The sequence below is a fragment of the Oncorhynchus kisutch genome, unplaced genomic scaffold, assembly GCF_002021735.2.
Source record: "Oncorhynchus kisutch isolate 150728-3 unplaced genomic scaffold, Okis_V2 scaffold860, whole genome shotgun sequence".
Lineage (NCBI taxonomy): Eukaryota > Metazoa > Chordata > Actinopteri > Salmoniformes > Salmonidae > Oncorhynchus > Oncorhynchus kisutch.
Genome location: NW_022262805.1, coordinates 25,955 through 48,901, shown reverse-complemented (window position 1 = coordinate 48,901; position 22,947 = coordinate 25,955). Strand labels below are relative to the sequence as shown.

General features: G+C 40.4%; 2 protein-coding genes across 4 annotated transcripts; both read right to left on the bottom strand.

Moving 5' to 3' along the window:
• Window positions 1–5,145: 5,145 nt before the first annotated feature.
• LOC116362660 (uncharacterized) lies at window positions 5,146–9,133 on the bottom strand. Of its 3 annotated transcripts, none has more exons than XM_031816718.1 (14): window positions 8,332–9,132; window positions 7,933–8,072; window positions 7,755–7,826; window positions 7,560–7,643; window positions 7,290–7,436; window positions 7,120–7,200; window positions 6,845–6,994; window positions 6,679–6,728; window positions 6,488–6,557; window positions 6,309–6,395; window positions 6,117–6,215; window positions 5,914–5,994; window positions 5,704–5,808; window positions 5,146–5,251 (listed from the first exon to the last, which is right to left on the bottom strand). In XM_031816718.1, the coding sequence occupies exons 1-14, from the start codon at window positions 8,495–8,497 to the stop codon at window positions 5,171–5,173; spliced, it is 1,413 nt and encodes a 470-aa protein (XP_031672578.1). In that variant the 5' UTR covers window positions 8,498–9,132; the 3' UTR covers window positions 5,146–5,170. The 3 variants fall into 3 exon arrangements, with proteins under 3 accessions (XP_031672578.1, XP_031672577.1, XP_031672579.1); XM_031816717.1 differs by lacking the exon at window positions 5,146–5,251 and adding an exon at window positions 5,373–5,518; XM_031816719.1 differs by lacking the exons at window positions 5,146–5,251; window positions 7,755–7,826 and adding an exon at window positions 5,373–5,518 and having other exon boundaries at window positions 8,332–9,133.
• A 3,659-nt stretch (window positions 9,134–12,792) lies between these two features.
• LOC116362662 (TOG array regulator of axonemal microtubules protein 1-like) lies at window positions 12,793–15,371 on the bottom strand. Its single transcript, XM_031816722.1, has 4 exons — window positions 14,668–15,371; window positions 14,022–14,284; window positions 13,264–13,369; window positions 12,793–13,112 (listed from the first exon to the last, which is right to left on the bottom strand). The coding sequence occupies exons 3-4, from the start codon at window positions 13,330–13,332 to the stop codon at window positions 12,873–12,875; spliced, it is 309 nt and encodes a 102-aa protein (XP_031672582.1). The 5' UTR covers window positions 13,333–13,369; window positions 14,022–14,284; window positions 14,668–15,371; the 3' UTR covers window positions 12,793–12,872.
• Between the last annotated feature and the right edge of the window lie 7,576 nt (window positions 15,372–22,947).

Here is a 22,947-nt window from a genome sequence, read left to right as displayed (position 1 = left end):
ACGCTGACAGAGATACCCATACAGTCAGTACTGGGAAATAAGGACATGGTAAAAGAAATATACAATAGACAAAATCAGTGGATTAATTTCTCTCTGAAGACATGGTTTAGGGTAGTTAAGCAAAATCATTTAGACAGAGAGATCAAACTGCTGAGTTGGCCCGCATACGACCCCAGCTTCATCCCTGCAACTCAGGACAGCAGGTTTAAACAATGGACGCAGAAAGGCATCATGTCATTCAGTACAATTGTAAGGAATGGGAACCTAGATAACTTCCAGGACCTAAGTAAAAAACATGGCTTGGATAAACAAGATTTCTACAGATACCTACAAGTACGACACTATTTCGTAAGGGAGATAAAAGTGACTGACCCTCGAGCACCTCCAAAATTAATCCAAGTATTCACTAACGCATACAACTTGGGGAGTAACGAAAAAACTATTTCAAATCTCTACTTGGGTATTCAATCCTCAAAGAAACATTCTACAAACTATTTTAAAAAGAAATGGGAGGAGGAACTTAACATTGAAATAACTGATGAAACATGGTTGAATATATTAGAGACTCAACAAAGCTCCACCAACTCAAGGTCATGGAGAGAATTCTGTTGGAAGAATGTTATACGTTTCTTCATAACACCTAAACTGAAATTAAAACAGACTGGCTCACAACACCCTTGTTGGAGAGAATGCGGTCTATTGAGGGCGGACCACTCTCATATCTTTTGGACTTGCCCCGCAATCGAAACTTACTGGGGAGAAATAAGATCTAACAAATAAGATCTAACATTGGAAAAATAATGGGATTTGACATAGAACAAACATTCATTTCTTTGTACATGGGTGAAATACCTGATAACTTACACAATAGAGAAAAGTACCTCTTGAAGGTCCAACTGGCAGCCAGTAAAAAGGCTATCACTAGGAAATGGCTACAAAAAGACCCTCCCACAGTGACACAATGGATAGACATTGTAGAAGAAATACACCACACGGAGCGTATGACCTTTGCCTTAAGAACTCAACAGGAGAGAGGTCAAGAATACTGGGAAAAATGGGTTTCGTACTTGGAAAAGGTCTAATTCAAAGATGTCAATGTAACTAATATGATGGTATGATGATGAAGGTATGAAGTGCACTGTAACTGCCAGATCTTTTCTTGTTGTTGTTATTTTATTTGGCTTTTGTACTTTGTGTTCCTACAATAAAAACTAAGTAATTTAAAAACTAAGTATAAAATAAAAGAATACAAAAATAAAAGAAATCCAGGTATTTCCAAAGGGTTCACTTACTATTTCTTCCCACTGTATACTGCATCTTACCCCAGCTGTAGGTCCATTGTGTGTGTCATCGTTTTAAGTCTCAACATCAACCAGCTCTGGTGGCATTGGGGACTTTGGATGCTTGCTCTCAAAGTGCTGTTTGAATGTCTTCAGGTCAGGTATCTGCGTCTGTAAGGGTCAGGTAAGGAATGGAGGATATTAACAATCATTGGCTGATTGACAAACAAACAAAGTAATAAGATGCATCAAACTACTACACATCACACAGGCCAGTACAATGGACTGTACTGAGAGAAACCTAAAGGTAGGCACGTGAAATGTTCAGGTTGCTGCATAGACTATGGAGGCTCTAGTCTAGAGTGCCAGGGATTTGTTCAACTCTCTAAATGGTTAAATGACTCTGACGTTCAGGGGTGGTTGGAGAGACTGCTGGTGCTGGTGAGCTTCTGCCCCTATTTTAGGTCATCACACAAATATTCCCCCACCCATGTCCAGGGGTCTCAGTGTTATGTCCCTTTAAATATATGTACTTTTGGTAATACTTTGTGAGTAGGCAAAGAATACAATATTCTTAAATTGACAATTGACGCGCAAATTTCCCTAATGCGGACAGTTTGTGTTACTACCTTACACAAGCTTGCATTTTCACCCTATAAAACTTAGTGGAATTACACAAAATGTTAACCTCAGATCACGATGACAAGATTGATTGTTTTAAACAGATCTGTCACGACTTCCACTAAAGTCGGTTCCTCTCCTTGTTCGGGCTGCGTTCGGCGGTCGACATCCCGGTCTTCTAGCCATTGAAGATCCACCTTTCATTTTCCATTTGTTTTGTCTTGTTTTCCCACACACCTGGTTTACATTCCCTCATTACTTGACGTGTATATAACCCTCTGTTCCCCCCATGTCTGTGTGTGGAATTGTTTGTTGTAAAGTGTATGTGCACTTCAGACTTGTTTGCGACGGGTTATTTCAACCCATATTCTGTTGTTCTGGGTGCCTTTGGTTTTTTCCTCATTAAACTGCTCCGGTTAATACCCAGTTCTGCTATCCTGCGCCTGACCTCCCTGCAGCCCGTTACGCAACTCTTTCAAGATCAATATATTGTGTTTTGTACCATTGATTTTTCCATGCGCTGGGATGCGCAGAACTTAGAACGGAGTTAATGAAATGCCCAGGAAATGGCACAGGAAATTTGGGGCGGTCTCTCCATAAAAGTCAATGGCCACACACCAATACATGGATTTGACAGTCAAATCACTACTTAAATAGCAGTCAACTGTTGTTATTCTGTCGAGGGTGGTGATTCGTTTAGGTTAACTAACAAAAAAAAGTGGTCTGGTCCCTTTTCCATGATGGAAGCCTCCCGAAATCAACATCCAACATTCCAAAATATAGATATAAGACTTCAAGAACTCATCTAACCAACTTCTTCAGGGCCAGCCAGGCCCCCTGTCGCCCCCCACGCGCCCTGAAACCCAACCCCCAATAAGAAGAAGCCCAAATACGACCTGCCCTTGCCCAGTATACATACAAGGTCAGGGGACAACACTGGTTTTTCGTCTTGTAGTTAAACTTGTTTTATACAGTTTAAAGGGACAGTTCATCCCAATTACAAAATTGCTTAAGTTGCATTTACATTTAATTTAAAATCCAATGCATCCAAAGTGTACATTAGTCTTTCCTGGTTCATAACATATTTTTTGGTCCCTTTCAGATCACAGCCATGTCAACAGTGGGCGTCAGGCTTGTAAGAGACATGTGAGATATCTGTGAGATTCAGTGAACAAGGCTGGAAGGTGAGATTCTATCTCTCTTAACTACTCATTGTACTGAATAGATAATCATGAGCTAACATTGTACTACGTTATCTGCTGTAACACACAGTTAGTATTTTTAGGGAAGCAAGGCATTTGTGTAGAATGTGCATTGTAGAGTATGTTCTTTGCATTCTTTATCATGTATTTCTCATTGAAAGAGTCTATTCTAGTCATTCATCTTGTCTTTTGATTTCTATGGTATTTCTCTCCATTATGACTGGGTATTGGCTCCCTACGGGTTACTCTGCCTTCTACTGTGATGGAGAATGCCTCTACCCTCTGTGTTCCTGCATAAACTCCACCACCCACACTATGATCCAACTAGTGGTCAGTATGCACTACTACACCCTCTCTCACATGAACACTAACAAATCAAATCAAATCAAATGTATTTGTCACATACACATGGTTAGCAGATGTTAATGCGTGTGTAGCGAAATGCTTGTGCTTCTAGTTCCGACAATGCAGTAATAACCAACGAGTAATCTAACCTAACAATTCCAAAACTACTACCTTATACACACAAGTGTAAAGGGATAAGAATGTGTACATAAAGATATATGAATGAGTGATGGTACAGAACGGCATAGGCAAGATGCAGTAGATGGTATCGAGTACAGTATATATATATGAGATGAGTAATGTAGGGTATGTAAACAAAGTGGCATAGTTTAAAGTGGCTAGTGATACATGTATTACATAAAGATGCAGTAGATGATATAGAGTACAGTATATACATATACATATGAGATGAATCATGTGGGGTATGTAAACATTATATTAAGTAGCATTGTTTAAAGTGGCTAGTGATATATTTTCCATCAATTCCCATTATTAAAGTGGCTGGAGTTGAGTCAGTGTGTTGGCAGCAGCCAATCAATGTTAGTGGTGGCTGTTTAACAGTCTGATTTACTGGTTTCAGTGGGAAAGATGGTAAATGGTTCAGACATTAATGGAAAATATTTAAAAAACTAAGATACCCAAGTTACCGGAGTCTACAATGGCAGACTGTTAATGTAGGGATAGTGAGAAGTAACATTCAAGACTGAAGCAATTATCCCCTCTAGTGGTATACTTCATACTGTACCAGGTTACTACACACACTGATAATACAAAACATTGAGGACACCTGCTCTTTCCATGACAGACTGACCAAGTGAAAGCTATGACCCCTTATTGATGTCACTTGTTGAATCCACTTCAGTCAGAGTAGATGAAGGGGAGTTAAAGAAAGATTTTAAAACCTTGAGAAAATTGAGACATGGATTGTGTGTGTCATTCAGAGGGTGATTCGGCATGAGAAAATATTTAACTGCCTTTGAACGGGGTATGGTAGTAGGTGCCAGGCGCACCGGGTTAAGTGTGTCAAGCACTGCAACACTGCTGGTTTTTTCATGCTCAACAGTTTCCCATGTGTATCAAGAATGGTCCACCACCGAAAGGACGTCCAGCCAACTTGACACAACATGGGCCAGCATCCTTGTGGAACGCTTAGGGCAGCTTGTCGAGTCCATGCCCAGAGGAAATGAGGCTGTTCTGAGGGGAAAAGAGTGTGCAACTCAATATTAGGAAGATGTTCCTAGTCTATTGTGGACTCAGTGTATGTCATCCTACATGTTTTTAAATAGTACAGTATTTTTTTATTTAACTAGTCAAGTCAGTTAAGAACAAATTCTTATTTTCAATGATGGCCAAGGAACAGTGGGTTAACTGCCTGTTCAGGGGCAGAACTACAGATGTGTACCTTGTCAGCTCGGGGGTTTGAACATACAACCTTCCGGTTACTAGTCCAACACTCTAACCACTAGGCTACCCTGCCGCCCCAGTATCACAAACCACAGTACAAAAACATATAAGTGTGGGCCTGTAGTATCTGTAAATCAACTAAACATAGTTTTTTATTTCCATATGCAGATAATAAAGCATCATTGTTCATGTAATAATCTAATATATGCATTATACCTCTAATATATGCATTATACCTCCAGGAAGAGGAAATGGTCATAAATCAAATAGATGAAAAGACAGAAACAAAAATGTTTTTGAACTACAACTTATTTTATTTTAAAATGTCAAATTCAGTGCAAAGTAATGTAGTGCATTGGTGTCTACAGCCCTGTTGGGAGGCAAAGTGTCACAATAATCCTGTGGGGAGAGAAAACAAGAGAATACATTAAATTAATGCGTGTTAACTAATCAGGGTTAAACAAAGCACTTCAAGTCCTCAATTCCTTCAAAAGAGAGAGAGAAGGAGAAAGGAGTATGGTCCCTGCAGTAGGACTACATGCTGGCCATGAGGTTCTCCAAGTGGTACTCCAGGAGGCTGGAGAGCTCAGTGACCAGAGACTCGGAGTTAAAATACCAGGCCAGCTGCTGGCCAAACATGTCATCTAGCAGAGCCATCAGTCCGCCCTGAAGAGAACACCACACAACACATAGAAAATGGCTCTGAGTTACTAGCTTATCAAGAGGAGAGAGACAATTAGAAATACTCCCCCTAAAATGGCATTGAAACCTGGTTAACCATGAATAAGGAAGTCAAAAGGAAGTACACTAAGAATATGGAAGTAAACAGAAAGTAACCTCTTGACTCTTACATTGAGCAGCAGTAGGATTCTATCAGCCTCTGGCTCCATGTTGGCAGCAGTGGGCAGGAAGGAGTACAGGAGAGCATACAGACGCTCCACGAACCCACCAGGGTGCTAAAGGAAACAAAGGAGGAGAAAAGATAAGAGAAGAGATGAGGAATTTAAGTGAAACTGCTAATAGAGCGATATCAAAACATGTTCCAGTGAGATGCTACTTACCACCATCAGGGACTTCTGAGCTGTCATCATCCCAAACAGCACCAGCTCAAAGAGGACATCTATCATGTTCACATGATGTATCTAGGACAAGAAAACACGTTTGGAGAAAATAGGAATGATTTCATAAATATCAGCTACTGTGATGTATAAAAGACATGCATGTGGAAGAACTCAGTGAGACTTGAAAGAGTTAATGAACTCACCTTTGCCTCAGCCAGCTCCCTCTCAATGTCATTCCGCTTGGAGGGGTCACTCAGGTAGTCCACAAAGTCATTATAGGTACTGATGAATTTGGCCTCGTCCTATGACAAAGAAAAGAGCATCTTAGTGAACAGAACACATTTCCCCTCAGGGACGCTCTCTTTCCCTTGAAAGAGAATGAGTTAGTGAGTTACCATGTGGTTGGCCTGAACAAGGCCGCCCAGGAGGACCTTTCCCGCCACAAACAGATGGTTCCTGCTCAGGGTGGAACCAAGCAGGGTCTAGGGAAGAGGGAAGAGTTAGGGTGAGACATCTTCCTCTTGGAGACAGAACAAGAAGTCACAGAGACAAAAAGAACAGTGGGTCCACGCACAGTGAAGGCCTGGCGCAAGGAGACGAGCCTCAGGGCGATGTCCTCCACTCTCTTGGTGGTAAGGTAGAGGCTGTGAAAGGGAGGGAATGAAGCATGTCAACCATTAGAGTCAATGGGGGATAACAGCATTATGACCACTATCCTTCAGCATTTGACAAGCTCAGACTACACAGACATTTAGAGGAACTCACTTTAGCAGAGGAACCTCCCTCTCCTCAGGCAGCAGGTCCTCCTCCCAGCCCTACGACAACAAAACAAGCATTCAAAATCAGTGACCAGTGCAATGACATAACAAACAATCGGTCAATGAAGGATCTTAATGCTCCTAGTCAATAGTATGTGTGTGTAACGTCTGACCTCATAGCAGTTGTGGCCCTCAGGCTCTGGGTCAGTGAACTGCTGAGTGGTGGGAGTAGAGAAGGAGGCAGCCTCCGACCACGCTGAAGAGGATAGAAGCCCGTCCAGCCCCATGTGGAGAGTGGCGTACACCACTGAGACATCAGTCTGCTGCTCAAAACACACACAGCACACCGGTTTACCACACACACACACGTTATTAGAAAACACACCAAATCGAATGCAAAAATGCCCAGTAATGTCTAGTCTATATACATAGGAAATCGTTTATTTACCTGGTAGCAGCCAAGCGTCACGTCCACAGACGTCTCGTGGCGGAGGTGAGACGCATAGTGGGTCACCCTGCCAGCCACACGCTGACAAAGAGAGAATACATATTAAGGCCAAATGGAATAAGTGAAGAAAAGCCTAATCTACTACTGTTTCAGTAGTATTTACGTCTTACCTGGATCCAAGTGATGGACTGCACTTTGGTGGCACAGTAGGGGATGCCCTCTGGACTAAGCCTGGCTGTCTCCTTGGAGATGGCCCACACCAGTTGAGTCTCCAGGCCTCTCACCCTACTCACGTGGTGCATCCTCACCACCACCTGCTGTTGAGATAAACAACAAGACAACATCAACAAAACCACTTCGGCAATTGCTGTGACACATTTCCATCAAGATCAAATGACTGACAATATAGATTATGATTAGGTTGTTACAAAGACACATACCTGGGATCCCCCAAGCATGTAGGTGATGATGGGGCTGATGAACTGGAAAGTTCTCCAAGCTTTAACCACCGGACCGGCATTGTTCTGCACATTACAATACATTCATGTTGGAAACAGTAAACATTGTAACAGTGATGTGACTGTGTGTGTGTGTGTGTGTGTGTGGGGGGGGTGGGTGGGGTGGGGGTCTCTTACCCTGATCACAACAGGCCCACAGTACTGGGGGCTGAACCTAATCAGAATCAACTGCCAAATGCCAGTGGCCTCCTAAAGCAGAAAGCAGACAAGAGATTTGTTTCATGTCAAAGAGACACAACTTGAATATCTGGGATATTTTTCAAACATAAAACCCCAAACTTTCAGAAAATTGTACCTCAAGGATAGTCTGCACATCTGGCACATCCTCAAGGATGATAGCAGCATTCTGGACATCAAGGAGGACTGGCAGCTGTGGAACATCTGGCACATCATCCAATGGCACATCCAACTGGACCTCATCCAGGACAGTTGTTTCTAAAATGAGGAACATTGGAATATAAAATAAACTATTGTTAGGACATAAAAAAAAATAGCAAGATTGCTAATATTAGCTAGCTAGGTAGCAAAAGTTGATTGCTTAGCAACAGTTACTAAAGTTAATGTTAGCTAGCAAGCTACAACATCTCGCGCACTAGCATTTTTGCCAAGTCTGAATGATAGAAATACACAACATTTCGCAAATTATAATGACATTGTTAAATGTAGTCAAAGAAGAGTTGTAAACTCCACATACCCTCTTCGAAGTCGATGTCGCTGTCCACCTGTCGACGATCACGAACCCTGCAAAACAGAAAAAGACAAGAAAAACAAGCCACAAATGAATTTGAACAACCTGTCGACGCAGTAGGCCGCCGACGTCCACGCACTCTCTCCGCCAGTCTTGAAAAGCACCCAGGCATTTTCCAGTCGATTGTTCTCAGGTCTCAAAAATCAAACAAGTTTGTTGTCAGCAGCAAAGTTGTTGTTTTCGCACCGAAAACGTTCCATAGAACGTCGGTTAGATGTCTCTTGGCAACACACGTTCGAAAATGATTGTTTACAAAATTGACAACTGTGTTGCCATAGAAATTAGTTTGGAATTCTGATTCCCTTTAGAATCCCTTAAAATTGCTTGTCATCATTCTAGTGACGTCGACGTGCTCCTTCGTAGCTCAGTTGATAAGAGCATGACGTGTTGCAAACATTGCTAAGAAGATAGATAATGATTTCAGGGATTTTTGTGATGACGAGTTATCTGAAATTGAGATAAAAGACTGTATTAAAAGCCTTAAGGACAATAGGTCCCCTGGAAATGATGGTTTAATAAGCGAGTTTTATAAAGCATTCAATGATAAATTGATTCCCTTCATTCTTGCTATGTTTCAAGAATCAATAGAAAATGGGGAGTTCCTGGCATCCTTAAAACAAGGTGTAATTACTTTGATTCCCAAACTTAATAAGGATACTCTTTATATAGACAACTGGAGACCCATTAGCCTGTTGAATAATGATGGGAAATTATCACGTTAGATATTTTCGCATCAGCTCTTTTTCAGAGCATTTCTGATTGGTCAAAAGAGCAATTACTTTTAGAATAACTGTCTTCAAAGTAATGACTCGGGATGTCGGGGTTGATATGAACGCTTCTTTTAGTAATATTACTTGTTCACGTTACATTTAAGAACTTTAGATTCTACAGAGCAATGCAGGTAAAATGCTAGCGGAAAGGTCAGCTTAATCACTTTGCACCTGCACATAACTGGCGCGTTCTCGCGCTCATTCCTGTCGCAAGGCATTCTGGAACTTGCAGTCAAAAGCGTAATTCAAAACTAACCAATACAATTACATATGTAAATAACTGTAAAGAAATATCTTTAATTACAGCTCAATGAATTAACTTAAACATGAACACATTAAAGTTACAACAATTACTCAAAACAATGACTGAATTGGGCTGCCTGTCTCAACGAAGCCATAGAAACCTGGACATGCTCCAACTGAAATGTTCCCTCCTGTCAGCACTGATGTTGAATGGCATTAAATACACTTTTTTTGTTCTCTCTCATCCCCTGTAGGTTTGTTGAACATGAGTGGAAATGAAACTCCAGCACACTGGTAGCACTAAAGACGTGTGAGTATAACTTTTCCAGGTGAGTTTAACCTGCCTGTGGGTGCAGTGGGGATATTCCTGGGAGGTCTACTGATGAAGAGGTATAAAGCTTGGCGTTGTGTCTGGAGCCTAGCTGTCTTTCGTCACCTCCTTCATGGCCTACCTCCTCCTCCCTCTGCAGTCTGGCACTAAGTGTGACAACGTTCAGGTGGCTGGTCTGACCGTGTCCTACAACGAGTAAATATGACATCTGATTGGGTGGTTGGTGGGTTGATAAAAACAAAACTTTTGATCAGTGGAATATGAGGGAGAGCTAGACCAAAACACACATGGGCTTGTGCCGGGGCTCCCTCTTGTGGGAATATTCAGTATGGTTGTTACTGAGCCAGGATTCCTGGCTGTTTTGTCACTGTGCGTATGTCAATGATAGTTCAGCAACAATTATTTAAACATCATTATTACCAGCCATTTTCTCTGTCCCCAGGTCCCCTGGTGTACGATGGCAGCCTGTTGTCAGAATGTAACGGAGACTGCTCCTCCTTGGCTGGGGAGTGGGACCCTGAGTGTTCAGACAACGGCATCACTTACACCTCCCCCTGCCTCGCAGGCTGCGCCAGCTTTACAGGTTACGGCAAGAACACGTACCAATACTATTAATGTACTGAGTGTACAAAACATTCACAGGGATGCTGGCCCATGTTGACTCCAATGCTTCCCACAGTTGTGTCAAGTTGGCTGTATGTCTTTTGAGTGGTGGACCATTCTTGATACACATGGGAAACTGTTGAGCGTAAAAAACCCAGCAGCGTTGCAGTTCTTGACACAAACAGGTACCCCTGGCACCTACTACCATGCCCCGTTGAAAGGCATGTAAACATTTTGTCTTGCCCATTCACCCTCTGAATGGCACACATACACAATCCATGTCTCAATTGTCTCAAGCCTTACAATATACTTAAAAAAATAACTTTATTGTATGTTCATTCATATCATGTTCTTTCAGAAGGGCCTCTCGCAACATTTCACAACTGCTCATGCCTCACAATTTGCAAGTGATATTAAGAACTCTCATGACCACCTTCTCTAAACTGTCTTGAAATACAACTCTCTTTCTGTTGTTTATGTTTTTGTGGGATGAATCTTACCTGTTTATTGTAATATGTTTCCTCCCAGCAGGCCTGCAGAGTCTGAAAATAAAGACTGCTTCTACAGAATTCCTTTGAAGATCATGAAAATAATTATGCTATGTTATGCACATTATGCACAGGCATTTACAGTATGCTAAAATGAATTTCTCCTAAGATTACCTTTGTGGGACCATAAATGAACTCCGGAATGCACCAAACCCTATCCATGGTAAGATGGGGAAGTAATGCGGCGCTATAGATATACGGGATGCTCTAGAGATAACAGGAATGACTTAAAGTCGCGAATGATCAATGATGGTGGAGTCGTCCAATATGCTGCAATTAGAACAGACCAACTAATCCAACCTTGGTTTACAAGTTAAATACATAGATTTGTGTAGGCATATATAAACAATCGACCACATCCATTTAAAGCAATGATTGTCAATTGAAAATGTGGTTGTTGTGTTATCCTGTTGTGTGCCTTGAGTGTCAGTCCCCTTAATCACATTATTCCAATATTTCCGAGCTCTGAATTGACACAATGAACACTTTTGCAATGATATTTGGTTAAAAATAAGAGTATGAATGACAATAAATGTATGACTTGGATTGTATGCATAATAGTGTAGTAAACAATATCACTCAGCGAAGGAACTTTTGAGGTTTGGAAAGTATCCGTTATAAGTCTCCATGACACGTATCACTTCGTTGTCTTGTTGGTAATAGTAAAAATGCATGACAGTCCACATTGTAATGGTCTAACAGGTGTTTTTCATGTTGTTTCTCACATTAAACAGACATTTGAGAACGGAATTGCTTACAGTTGTACCTACGATGCACAGACACACAAAAGCTGTACAGTGTAGTTTGAATAAACAGTTTAAATTATTTGCAGATGTATTCCCTATTATTTACAAATCTAAAGATGTATGTAAATGTAAATGAATGTGGCAGAACAGTTTAGCATAGAGTTCTTGTGGGAGTCTTGTCCTTCAGTCTTTTTGCCTCCTTGGCCTCGCTTCTCATTACATGGGATTTCCCCAGTGCCAACTTCACATGAGATGGCTGCTGTCTACTGTTATGTGGTGCTGGATGACAGATAGCAGCAATATCGGCATAGTGATGTCCATGGACCTGAAATTTACAATATTGCCTATTTGCATATTTACGACCGTCCAAACTTGACCCCATTTTATTCCAAGTATGTTTGTGTTTGAATAAAGACCCGAAGAATGAAATCAATGTGTGGATGTTGATTGGACGTGTGGATGTGCTTTGCAGAAGCCATTTAAAAAAAAAAATCCCTGTAGCGTGTAATTACTGGAGCATGATCAGATTGCTTTGTTTAAACCAGAATGAAGATTTGGTCTGAGAAACAATGCCGATTATAGCATGATAGCTTTTTAAAAAAATTATAAGGCAATGTATATATGACCCCCTTTCAAAGAGTCGCTCATTTATCACTTTCTTGCAGATATACAGTGCCTTCAGAAAGTGTTCATACCCCTTAACTTATTCCTCATTTTGTTTTCTTACAGCCTGAATTCCAAATGAATTAAATTATAGTTGTAATTTTTTTTTTATCTCAACCAACTGCAGACAATACCCCATAATGACAAAGTGAAAACATGTTTCATTTTTTTTTCTCAAATGTATTGAAAATGAAACACAGAAATATCTAATTCACGTAAGTATTCACAATACATGTTAGAATCACCTTTGGCAGTGATTAAAGCTGTGAGTCTTTCTGGGTAAGTCTCCAAAAGCTTTGCACCCTTGGATTGTACCATATTTGCATTACCACAATATATACAGTACCAGTCAAAAGTCTGGACACACCTACTCATTTAAGGGTTTTTCTTTATTTTTACAATTTTTTACAGTTTACAATAATAGTGAACACATCAAAACTATGAAATAGCACAATTGGAATCATGTAGTAAGAAAAAAGTGTTAAACAAATCAAAATATATTTTATATAGGTTTGGATAATGGGACAATTTGTGGAAGTCCGGATCTACCCCTTAGTGAGTGTTAATTGACCCCTCTCCCTCTTTACCTCAGCCCACCGACCAGCAGGGCATTCATGACACGGGTAGGGGTGCAGCTCTGCACCATGTGACCCAGGGCAAAGTTGGCGCCCTGCCGGATGAAGGCGTTGGCCTCGCTGGCTTTGTGCAGCAGCACGCGTGCCGTCCCCTCCACCTCACAATCCATGGCCCTCTGGAGGTGGACGTACATGTCACCCAGTGTGGCCATGGCAGCACAGGACACTGCAGAGCGCAGGTTCTTCACCTGAATCATAATAACACACACAGGACCAGCTATTAATGTTGAGCAGAACAACCCACGAACATCAGAAACATGACACAATAATTTGACTTGTTCTCCAAATGTAGCAGATTTGTGCAGATGAATGAATAGGGCAGTGAATGAATACAGCTACCTCATTTATAATGGCAAGGCAGATATCATGGAGTTTAGGCATCAGTATGTCCATGTGGTTCTGAGCCATCACACGGAGAGAGGTCAAGCCCTCGATCTTCTTCTCCCTGCAATTCAGTGAAAGAAACGTAAGCATTTTCCACAACATTTTCCAAAAACATTATAATGATGTTCATCAATTAGGACTTTGGTCTCTTAAATTCAGAAGTTTCTACGCTCTGTAGCTCAAATCTACATTTCCAAGGACACTACACTGTGCTTCCTTTAGCCTAGCTCCATTGGTCTTGTCTAGTGAATGCTCACCAGTCATCGGAGGCAGAGTGGAGCAGCTTGACGGTCTTAGTCAGGGCCTGCTCTGGGTTGGACAGGGGCTGCAATCTGGCCTGGGTCTTTATTTGGCCCTTTGGCTCACTGGCTGCCATCTTGTCTATGGGTTGACAGCAGACATCTATCTCTCTATGAACTGTATGTATTTATTTATGTATTTACTCATTTCCATATCTGTTTGTAGCTTTTAACACTAGTTCATTATGATATCATTTTAAATTTAGCACATATATTTTTGGTGCGCTCCCTGCTCAGAAGAAGGGTCCAATTAGCCTTGAGTAAAGGTTATCTCACTGTGAAACAGGCAAATCAAGTGTGGCCCTGGGCTAAAGCCATTCGTGTCTCTTCCCTTCCTACTGTTTTTCTATCAATCTACCTAGCTTCATCTCCCTGTCTAATTTACATTAGTGTGAGTACATGAGAGGGACTGACCTGAGCCGGTGGCAGCCTTTGGCAAGCTAAGGAACCTTATAGGCCGAGGCAGTTTGCTCCTGGGCTTGATAGGAGGGGGGGGCAGGCCTGGGTGGGCTGTCACGCAACTTGACCGGGGTCCCAACATCCAAGTAGTCACGGAGCTCAGCAGGGGTGTTCATATCCACTGAGCTCAGTCTTCCCAGAGAGCTGGTGGCTATTTCCCCTGTGGACATGGCCGAGCCCAAACTTCTCCTGCCCACGGCCTTCACCTCATGTACCACCTTTGGTATAGACCAGAAAAGAATTCTAGGATATATTCTATCATGCTGTCAAAGAGAGTATCCTTTCTAACCTGTACCCCCGCACACTGACTTGGTACCGATACCCCCTGTATTTAGCCTCATTATTGTTATGTCATTGTGTTACTTTAATTATTATTAATTTTTACTTTAGTTTATTTGGGAAATATTTTCTTAACTCTTCTTGAACTGCACTGTTGGTTTCACGGTAAGGGCCACACTTGTTGTGTTCGGCACATGTGACAAATACATTTTGATTTGATTTTAAGACATGGAACAACTATCTGTTTTGGCAATTTATCGGTCCAAGTATAATTCTGAACTGCAAACTTTCACATTTACAATAAATTTTAAGTCCATCCTACCTTCCAGGCCTCCTCCTTCAGGTGAGCCTCGATGTCCCTCACCTCCTCCATCAGGTCAATGGGTCCGTTGTTGTCAGCACAGCCCTGGTCCGACTGGACTTTCAGGGCTTCGACTCCCGCCTGCTCTTCTTCTTCTTGCCCCTCTTGGAGGGAGCTCCAGTTGGAGGGACGGGAACAGGCCACACGCTAATGCTGCTGAATGATTTATTTACCTGGATGGACTCCAGAGAGTTTAGATCCGGGTCGAACTTGGGCTCCGTCCACCCCCACCACGTTCTTCAGTGGGGCCAGAGCTATGTGTTCAAGCCTTCGTGGCAAAGGCCTTGGTGGAGCTTTCGGCCGCGGAATGCACTGAATAGAGGGGACGAAGTGGTGCGCGAAGGTGCTGCCAACCCCGATGAGAGCAGTCCGGACATAATTCTCATGGATAGCACTTATCTTTCTTTGCTTTGCTTCCATGGCCTCTCTCTCAGCTCTCTGCATCTGCAGAAGTCTGGCATCACTGATGAAGCCACGATGGCCCTCTGGGATTGGGTAGCTCTCCTGATAGCCCTGGATCACAATGGTACAGTATGAAATGTATAGCAGAAGTGAAGTAGGCAAAATAGTTTCTACAGTGTGTCATAAAAAAAATGTAAGCTAAAGATTTTATGGATGTAGGCATACTGTATGTCTATGAAACCACAAAATAAACAGTGATATTTTTGGAAAAACGTTTGAAAAACTGATGAGCCTTACAAAACTTCATTTTCTCCCTCGATTGATGATAAATATTAACACTCAAAATAAGAACTTAACCTATCTCTGTGAGAGATCTATCATTGAAATGAGTGGAAATTAAATGTTGCTTGTCAGATGGAACCAGCAATGATATCATGGCAAGGCTTCCGTTACATTGTGATGTCATAATGGGGTCTGTTGACAGTGCTGAGCACATCAGCACATGGTGAACATTCATGAAAGCTTTTTGATTCCCATATAAAATCATAAATGTGGTGAATTTGTAAATACTATATATATAAACTCAGCAAAAAAATAAACACCCCTTTTTTAGGACCCTGTCTTTCAAAGATAATTTGTAAAAATCCAAGTAACTTCACAGATCTTCATTGTAAAGGGTTTAAGCACTGTTTCCCATGTTTCCCACGCACAATCCCTACATCAGTGCTCAGACTTTCCGCAATAAGCTGAGAGGCTGAACTGAGGGCTTGTAGGCCTGTTGTAAGGCAGGTCCTCATTAGACATCACCGGCAACAGCGTCACCTATGGGCACAAACCCACCGTCGCTGGACCAGACAGGACTGCCAAAAAGTGCTCTTCACTGACGAGTCGCGGTGTTGTCTCACCAGGGGTGATGGTCGGATTTACATTTATCGTTGAAGGAATGAGCATTACACCGAGGCCTGTACTCTGGAGCGAGATCGATTTGGAGGTGGAGGGTCCGTCATGGTCTGGCGCAGTGTGTCACAGCATCATCGGACTAAGCTTGTTGTCATTGCAGGCAGTCTCAACGCTGTGTATTACAGGGAAGACATCCTCCTCCCTCATGTGGTACCCTGCCTGCAGGCTCATCCTGACATGACCCTCCAGCATGACAATGACACCTGCCATACTGCTCATTCTGTGCATGATTTCCTGCAAGACAGGGATATCAGTGTTCTGCCATGGTCAGTGAAGAGCCCGGATCTCAATCCCATTGAGCACATCTGGGATCTGTTGGATCGGAGGGTGAGAGCAAGGGCCATTCCCCACAGAAATGTCTGAGTACTTGCAGGTGCCTTGGTGGAAGAGTGGGGTAATTGTCTGTGAGTATAACAGAACTGATATTGCAGGCGAAACCCTGAGGAAAATCAAAACAGGAAGTGGCTTCTATTTTGAAAACTCCATGTTCCATAGCCTCCCTTTGCTCCATTTAAAGGGATATCAAGCAGATTCCTTTTCCTATCGCTTCCTCAGGGTGTCAATAGTCTTCAGACATAGTTTCAGGCTTTTATTTTGAAAAATGAGCCAGAAAGATAACATTGCGGCAAGTGGTCACATGAGTTTCTCGTGCACGCCTGATCTCGTCTGATCTCTGAAGCTAAGCAGGGTCGGGCCTGGTTAGTACTTGGATGGGAGACTTTGTCTTTGTCCGTTTTTTCCCACAAGGCTGAAATATGTGCCCTTGCTTTGAAATAAGTAAGCAAGGTTAGTTTGTATTTCATCCAACAATCTGTGCTACAAATTATGGCTACAGTATATGCAATTTCTTCTACTTTTTGAGTGACACAAAGATGCTTATCTAAATGGTGAAAATGCAACAGCTGTTAATCAGATTCACTTTGACTTTATATAGTGCACCAAGGGATAGTTTATCGCTTACGACCACACCGGCCTGAGTGAGCACTTCCTGTTTGGAAAGTTTGACAGGTGTTGGTAATTAAGTCGTGAGTGTTTGTTTGCTTGAGAGCTTTTTTGGTTATTTTCATCGTTTTTTGGAGTATAATTTAGATTTTTGCATTTGAACAAGTTTAAGTTTGGTTCGTTTTTTCCCCCTTTGCAGTTTTGCTGCTTGGGGGAAGAGTTTTTTGGGTGTTAATTTTCTTTACTATGACAGACAACATGGCAATGGCTAATGGAATGGATAAGGACAAAGAATATGCTCAACGGAAGAAAAATGGAGATGAAGGAGAGATGAAATATGGTAAAGAATTTACGGTGGCAGTGGAGTTGATGGGAGAAGATAGGGTCACGACGATGGAGTTACTACGTGCAATTAAAGAGGTGTGTGGAGAGGTGGTGGGATGTAGAGTAAAAGGAGAAAGAAAGTACGAGGTCACGATGAGAAATGGAAAAGAGCGCTTAATGGATGGCTTTATGATTAAAGAAACAAGAATTATGGCAAGAGACATGGTTTCCAATGAACTTATAGTCTCTTTCATGAATCTGCCTGTGTATATGGAAGACAACGCTATATTGGCCAAGCTATGTAGCTGGGGTGTATCAGCAAGTCTCTGAAATCAGGAGGAGAGTTTGGCCAGGGACGGAGATAGCAGATGGCACGAGATACTGCAAAGTGAAATTTACTGACACTGTGAAATCATTGCCTTACTCTACAAAGTTTGACACACTTGAAGGAGGAGAGTACTTTAGAGTTATTCATGATAAGCAGGTCAGAGTTTGTAGGCTTTGTATTCAGCCTGGTCATATTTTGAAGGACTGCCCTGAATTAAAATGTTATAAGTGTGGGAAGCAAGGGCATTATGCAAGAGAATGTTTAGGTGGAAAGGAAAGGGCATTTTGCGAAGGATGTCGCATGAGAACTGACGAGTGCAACTGGAGAGGTTGTGAATGAGGAGAGGAGCCAAGATCTTTTTGTGGAGACTGATGTATCACCGAGACCAGAAGAAGATGGAGGAGAGGACGTGGTGGAGGGTGGAGAGACGGAGAACGCAAGAAGGGAGAAAATCGAACAGAAGACGAACGAAATAGGGAGCAGTATGGACTCAGAAATAAGAAGGGGGAGTTTTCAGGAGGAGAAGGGGAGTGGGCTGGATGGAGGAACTGGGGACTCACAGATTTTGGGGGGGACCTCGGGCTATGTGGGTGCCTCGGAAGAAGGTGAAGTGGAGGGGAGTGGGATGCTGACAATAATAAAGGAGACACAAATGGATACAGGAAGCACAACAGGCACCGGAAAGAAGAGTTTAAGTTTCAATTTCAGATTCAGATGACATGGAACAGATTGACAGAAAATGGGGAGGCTACAGGAAGAGGAAAGCGGCGGCGGAGGTGAAAAAGGACAGAAAAGGAAGAAAACATGACAACAGAGAGGTAAATGAGAAAATATTTATTATTTTTACTATTTATCGGAATGGTTAATTTTATGTCAATAAATGCGAATGGTTTAAGAACAATGGAAAATTTTCAAAGAATAGTCAAAATGAAGAATTCTGATATTTTATGCCTTCAAGAAACACATTGGGACAATATATGTATTTTAGAAGTTAAAAAAATATGGAGAGATTTTATTTTTGTTAACAATGGCAGGGGTAATTCATGTGGTGTTGCTATTTTATTGAAGAAGGATGTGGTAGAGAATGTGAAACATATATATAATGATAATAATGGGAGGATTTTAATTTTGGATTTTGAATATATGAGTATGGTTTTTAGAATTATAAATATTTACGCGCCTAATAATGAAATAGAGCGCAAAAATTTATTTTTAGAATTAGGGAAATGGTGTGAGGGGAATTGTATTGTAGTTGGGGATTTTAATGTTAAAATGGATAGACTGGATATGACAAGAGGAGCTATTTTTAGAAGTGATGTATCTAGGGGGGTTTTAAAGAAGATGATGTTAGAAAAAGGAATAATTGATATGTGGAGAGAGGAAAATCCAGACAAAAAGAGAATTTTCTAGAAGGCAGGTGGTTTTAGGGGATTTGAAACAAACAAGGATAGATCTGGTTTTAGTAAAAGAAGGTTTAAGGAATTTTATGAAAGATATTAAGTATGTTTTTACAACTTTTAGTGATCATGCAGGTTTAACATGTTCAGTGGGTTTAGATAAGGAAAGAACAGGGGGTGGAATATGGTGTATGAATGCAGGGTATTTAGAAGATGAGGAATATGGGAAACAAATTAAATCTTTGATAGCATGTGAAATGGAGGATAAGCGGAAAGAGAATGATAAGTGTTTATGGTGGGACAAGGTTAAGGAAAAAATAAAAGGTTTTAGTATAAGATATGCAAGGAAAAAGAGAGGAAAGATGAAAAGAGAAGAAAATGAGTTGAGGGCTAGATTGGATGAAGAAATGGGGAAGTGTGACAGTGAACTTAATCATAATATAGAAACGTTTTTAGATTTAAAAGCAAAACTGAGTAAATATGAAATAGATAAGTGTAAGGGTGCAATTATAAGAAGTAAGGCAAAGTATGTTTTGGAGGGGGAGAAATGTACTTCATTTTTTCTTGGTTTAGAGAAGAATAAACAGAGGAGAACATATATGAGAGATTGAAAATGTAAAGGGTGAAGTTGTCAATGATTATGTAGAGATATTAGAAACAGTGCAGAATTTTTATAAGGATTTATTTAAGAAAGGGGAGGTGGATGAGGGGTGTGTAAAGGAGATATTGGATAGTGTGGATGTGCAAATTGATGTTGAGGATAAACAAATGTGTGTTGGGAAGATAACAGTGAATAAAGATAAAGATGCGATAAAGGGGTTACAAGTAAATAAGAGACCTGGAGTGGATGGAATAATTGCAGAATTTTATAAAATATATGAACGTTTTTTAGCAACTATTTTATTGGAGGTTTATCAATATATGGAGGATAATAGTGTTTCAGAATCTATGGTGACAGGGCTGATAACGATTTTATATAAAAATAAGGGGAGCAAATTGAAACTGGAGAATTATAGGCCAATTAGTTTATTAAATTCGGATTATAAGATTTTAGCTAAGATACTGGCAAATAGAATGAAGCAAGTTTTAAATGATATTATAGCACCTACACAGAATTATAGTGTGCCTGGTAGAGATATTGCTGATACAATTAATACGATTAGAGATGTGATAAATAAAATGAATCATGATAAGATAGGGGGAATAGTGTTAAGCATAGATTTAAATAAAGCCTTTGATAGGGTAGAACATGATTTTATGTTTAGGGTAATGGATAAATATGGTTTTGGTAATAGAATAATAGGATGGATAAAATTATTATATAAGAAGGCAAAAAGTAGGGTGAAGTGTAATGGAGTTAACTGATTCTTTTATTCTTGAGAGATCTGTGAGACAGGGGTGCCCTTTATCAGCTTTATTATTTGTTTTATCGGTAGAACCTTTAGCAGCATTTCTTAAAAAAGATCATCTTATAAATTGTGTACAGACTTCACAAGGAGGTTTTAGTTTGATTCATCAATACGCAGATGATACCACTATAACAGTTAGAGATGAGGGAAGTGTTAAAAGGGTGATGGAGTGTTTTAAAGTATATGGACAAGCATCAGGGGCAAAGGTTAACATGGAGAAGTCAGTTGTAATGTATATTGGGAAGATTAATGAGGGAAATTTTACTTTTAAGGTGGTAAACGATTATTTTAAGGTGTTAGGAGTTTTTTTAGGGGTGAAGGAAATGGAAGCTAGGGATTTGACATGGAGTGGTGTAATAAATAAAAGTTAGAAAGGTGGTAAATATGTGGAAGGGGAGGTCTTTGAAGTTAAAAGGGAAAGTTATTGTGATAAATTCCTTGTTGATGTCAATTTTTATTTACGTAATGAATGTTTTGGATATGCCAGAATGGGTTTTATCTGAAATGAATAAGATTTTAGTACATTTTTTATGGGATGGGAAGGGGGTGAAAATAGCTTTTAAAACTTTGATTGCAGGTTATGAGGAGGGGGGTTTGAAGTTGGTAGATTTAAGTGTAAGGAAAACAGCAATTAGAGTAAAAATGGTACGGAAAAATTTATTTGGTGAATTGGATTATGGGTGGAAAAGGTTTTTTAAAGATTATTTGCAAGAGGTAGGGAGGGTGGGGGACAATGGTTTATTGATGAGTATGAAGAAGGAAATGGTAGGTAATATATCGTTGTTTTATAGAGAAGTATTGGAGGCTTGGGGGCAATTTTTACCAAATATTTCTTATGAATGTACCATTTTAGAAAATATTTTAAATCAGCCGATATTTTTAAATCCAAAGATAAAGTGTAATAATATGACGTTTTGTAAATATTTTATGAGGGCTGGGATGAGGCAGATAGGTGACATAGTATATGAGGTAATTCCTGGGTTCCTTCCGTTTCAAGCAATATATGATAATGTGGTTGAAATAGATGAAGAGATAAGTAAAACTACTGTGGAGAATATGTATAAGAAAATATTAGGATGTATTCCTGGGGAGTGGGTGATTTTAATAAATAAAGAGGTGGCTAAAAGAGCGAGGGGTTTACCGGTTTTATATTATGAAAGTAATGGGGAGAAACATGATTTATCAGGTTTAAAAGTTAAAATGGTTTATAGTAAATGTATTTTAAAAGAGATAAAAGTTCCTGCTTCGGAAAAAGTGTGGTCTAGGGTGTTTGCAAACATGTATGTGAAATCAATATGGAAGAATGTAAAATGTAATTCTATAGAGTGTGAAGACAATGATTTTAAATTGAAACATAATAGGATTTTTACAAATGTGGTTTTGCATCAAATAAATAGGGATATCAAAAGAGAATGTGATATTTGTGGTACAGGGGTGGAACATTTTATGCACTTTTGTCGAATGTAGCAGGTTAAAAGATTTATGAGTTTTTAAAAGGGCTTTTAGTAAAACATTGGGGGGGGGAGATTTTAAATGAGGTGGAATGGAGAAGATTTTCTTTTTGGTATTAATGGGAAAAGTAAAGTTTTGAATTTTAATTTGGTTAATTATGTTTTAAGTCATGCTAGATACGCTGTAAGATTAAGAAGGAACATGGGTCATTATGAAGGGAAATGTGTGAGTGTGGAAGGTCTTTTTAGAAGGATTTTAGAGAAGGATACAGAGATAATATATAAATACGGTGGAGGAAATTTTGAAAAACTGTTTGTGTGGGGGAGTACTTTTATTGAAATTCTGTCAAATGGGAAACTTGTATTTAATTACTAATTGGTATTAGTGAATGATTGTGTTTTACATTTATTTTTTTCCCTCTATTATTTTTCTGATTTTGTAAAAGGGTGAATTGTTCATCCTTAATTAATATTGGCTGAATGTTGTAAATGTGTTTTTTCATAATAAAATAATAAAAAATAAAAAAAGTACGCTTGATCTCGTCTGATCTCGGAAACTAAGCAGGGTCGGGTTTGGATGGGAGACCGCCTGGGAATACCAGTGCTACAAATTATGACTACAGTATATGCAATTTCTTCCACTTTTTGAGTGACACAAAGAATCTTATCTAAATGGTGAAAATGCAACAGCTGTTAATCAGACTCACTTTGACTTTATATAGTGCACCAAGGGATAGTTTCTCGCTTACGACCACACCGGCCTGAGTACGCATTTCCTGATTGGAGAAGTGACGACAGGTGCGAGTGTCTGAGCTGTGAGTGAGTGTTTGCTGGAGAGTGTTTGCTCGAGAGCTATTTTTGTTAAATTAATTGGTCTTTAGTTGGATAGTTTAAAGTTTGGTTAGTCTTCCCCCTTGCAGTTTTTCTGCTTGGGGGAGAGTTTTTTTGGATTTATTTTTTTACTATGACGGACAACATGGAAAAGGCAAACGGAATGGACAAAGACAACGAAAAGGCGCAACGGAAGA

Bases quoted from the DNA above. Each gene is read 5' to 3' on its own strand.
- LOC116362660 (XM_031816717.1), bottom strand. From the start codon at position 8,497: ATGCCTGGGTGCTTTTCAAGACTGGCGGAGAGAGTGCGTGGACGTCGG. The intron at 7,201-7,289 runs GTAAGACGTAAA...TCTCTTTGTCAG, and splicing joins AGTCCATCACTTGGATCCAG to CGTGTGGCTGGCAGGGTGAC. The intron at 6,558-6,678 runs GTGAGTTCCTCT...TCCCTTTCACAG, and splicing joins AGGGAGGTTCCTCTGCTAAA to CCTCTACCTTACCACCAAGA.
- LOC116362662 (XM_031816722.1), bottom strand. From the start codon at position 13,332: ATGGCTCAGAACCACATGGACATACTGATGCCTAAACTCCATGATATC. The intron at 13,113-13,263 runs GTAGCTGTATTC...ATTATGATTCAG, and splicing joins GCCTTGCCATTATAAATGAG to GTGAAGAACCTGCGCTCTGC.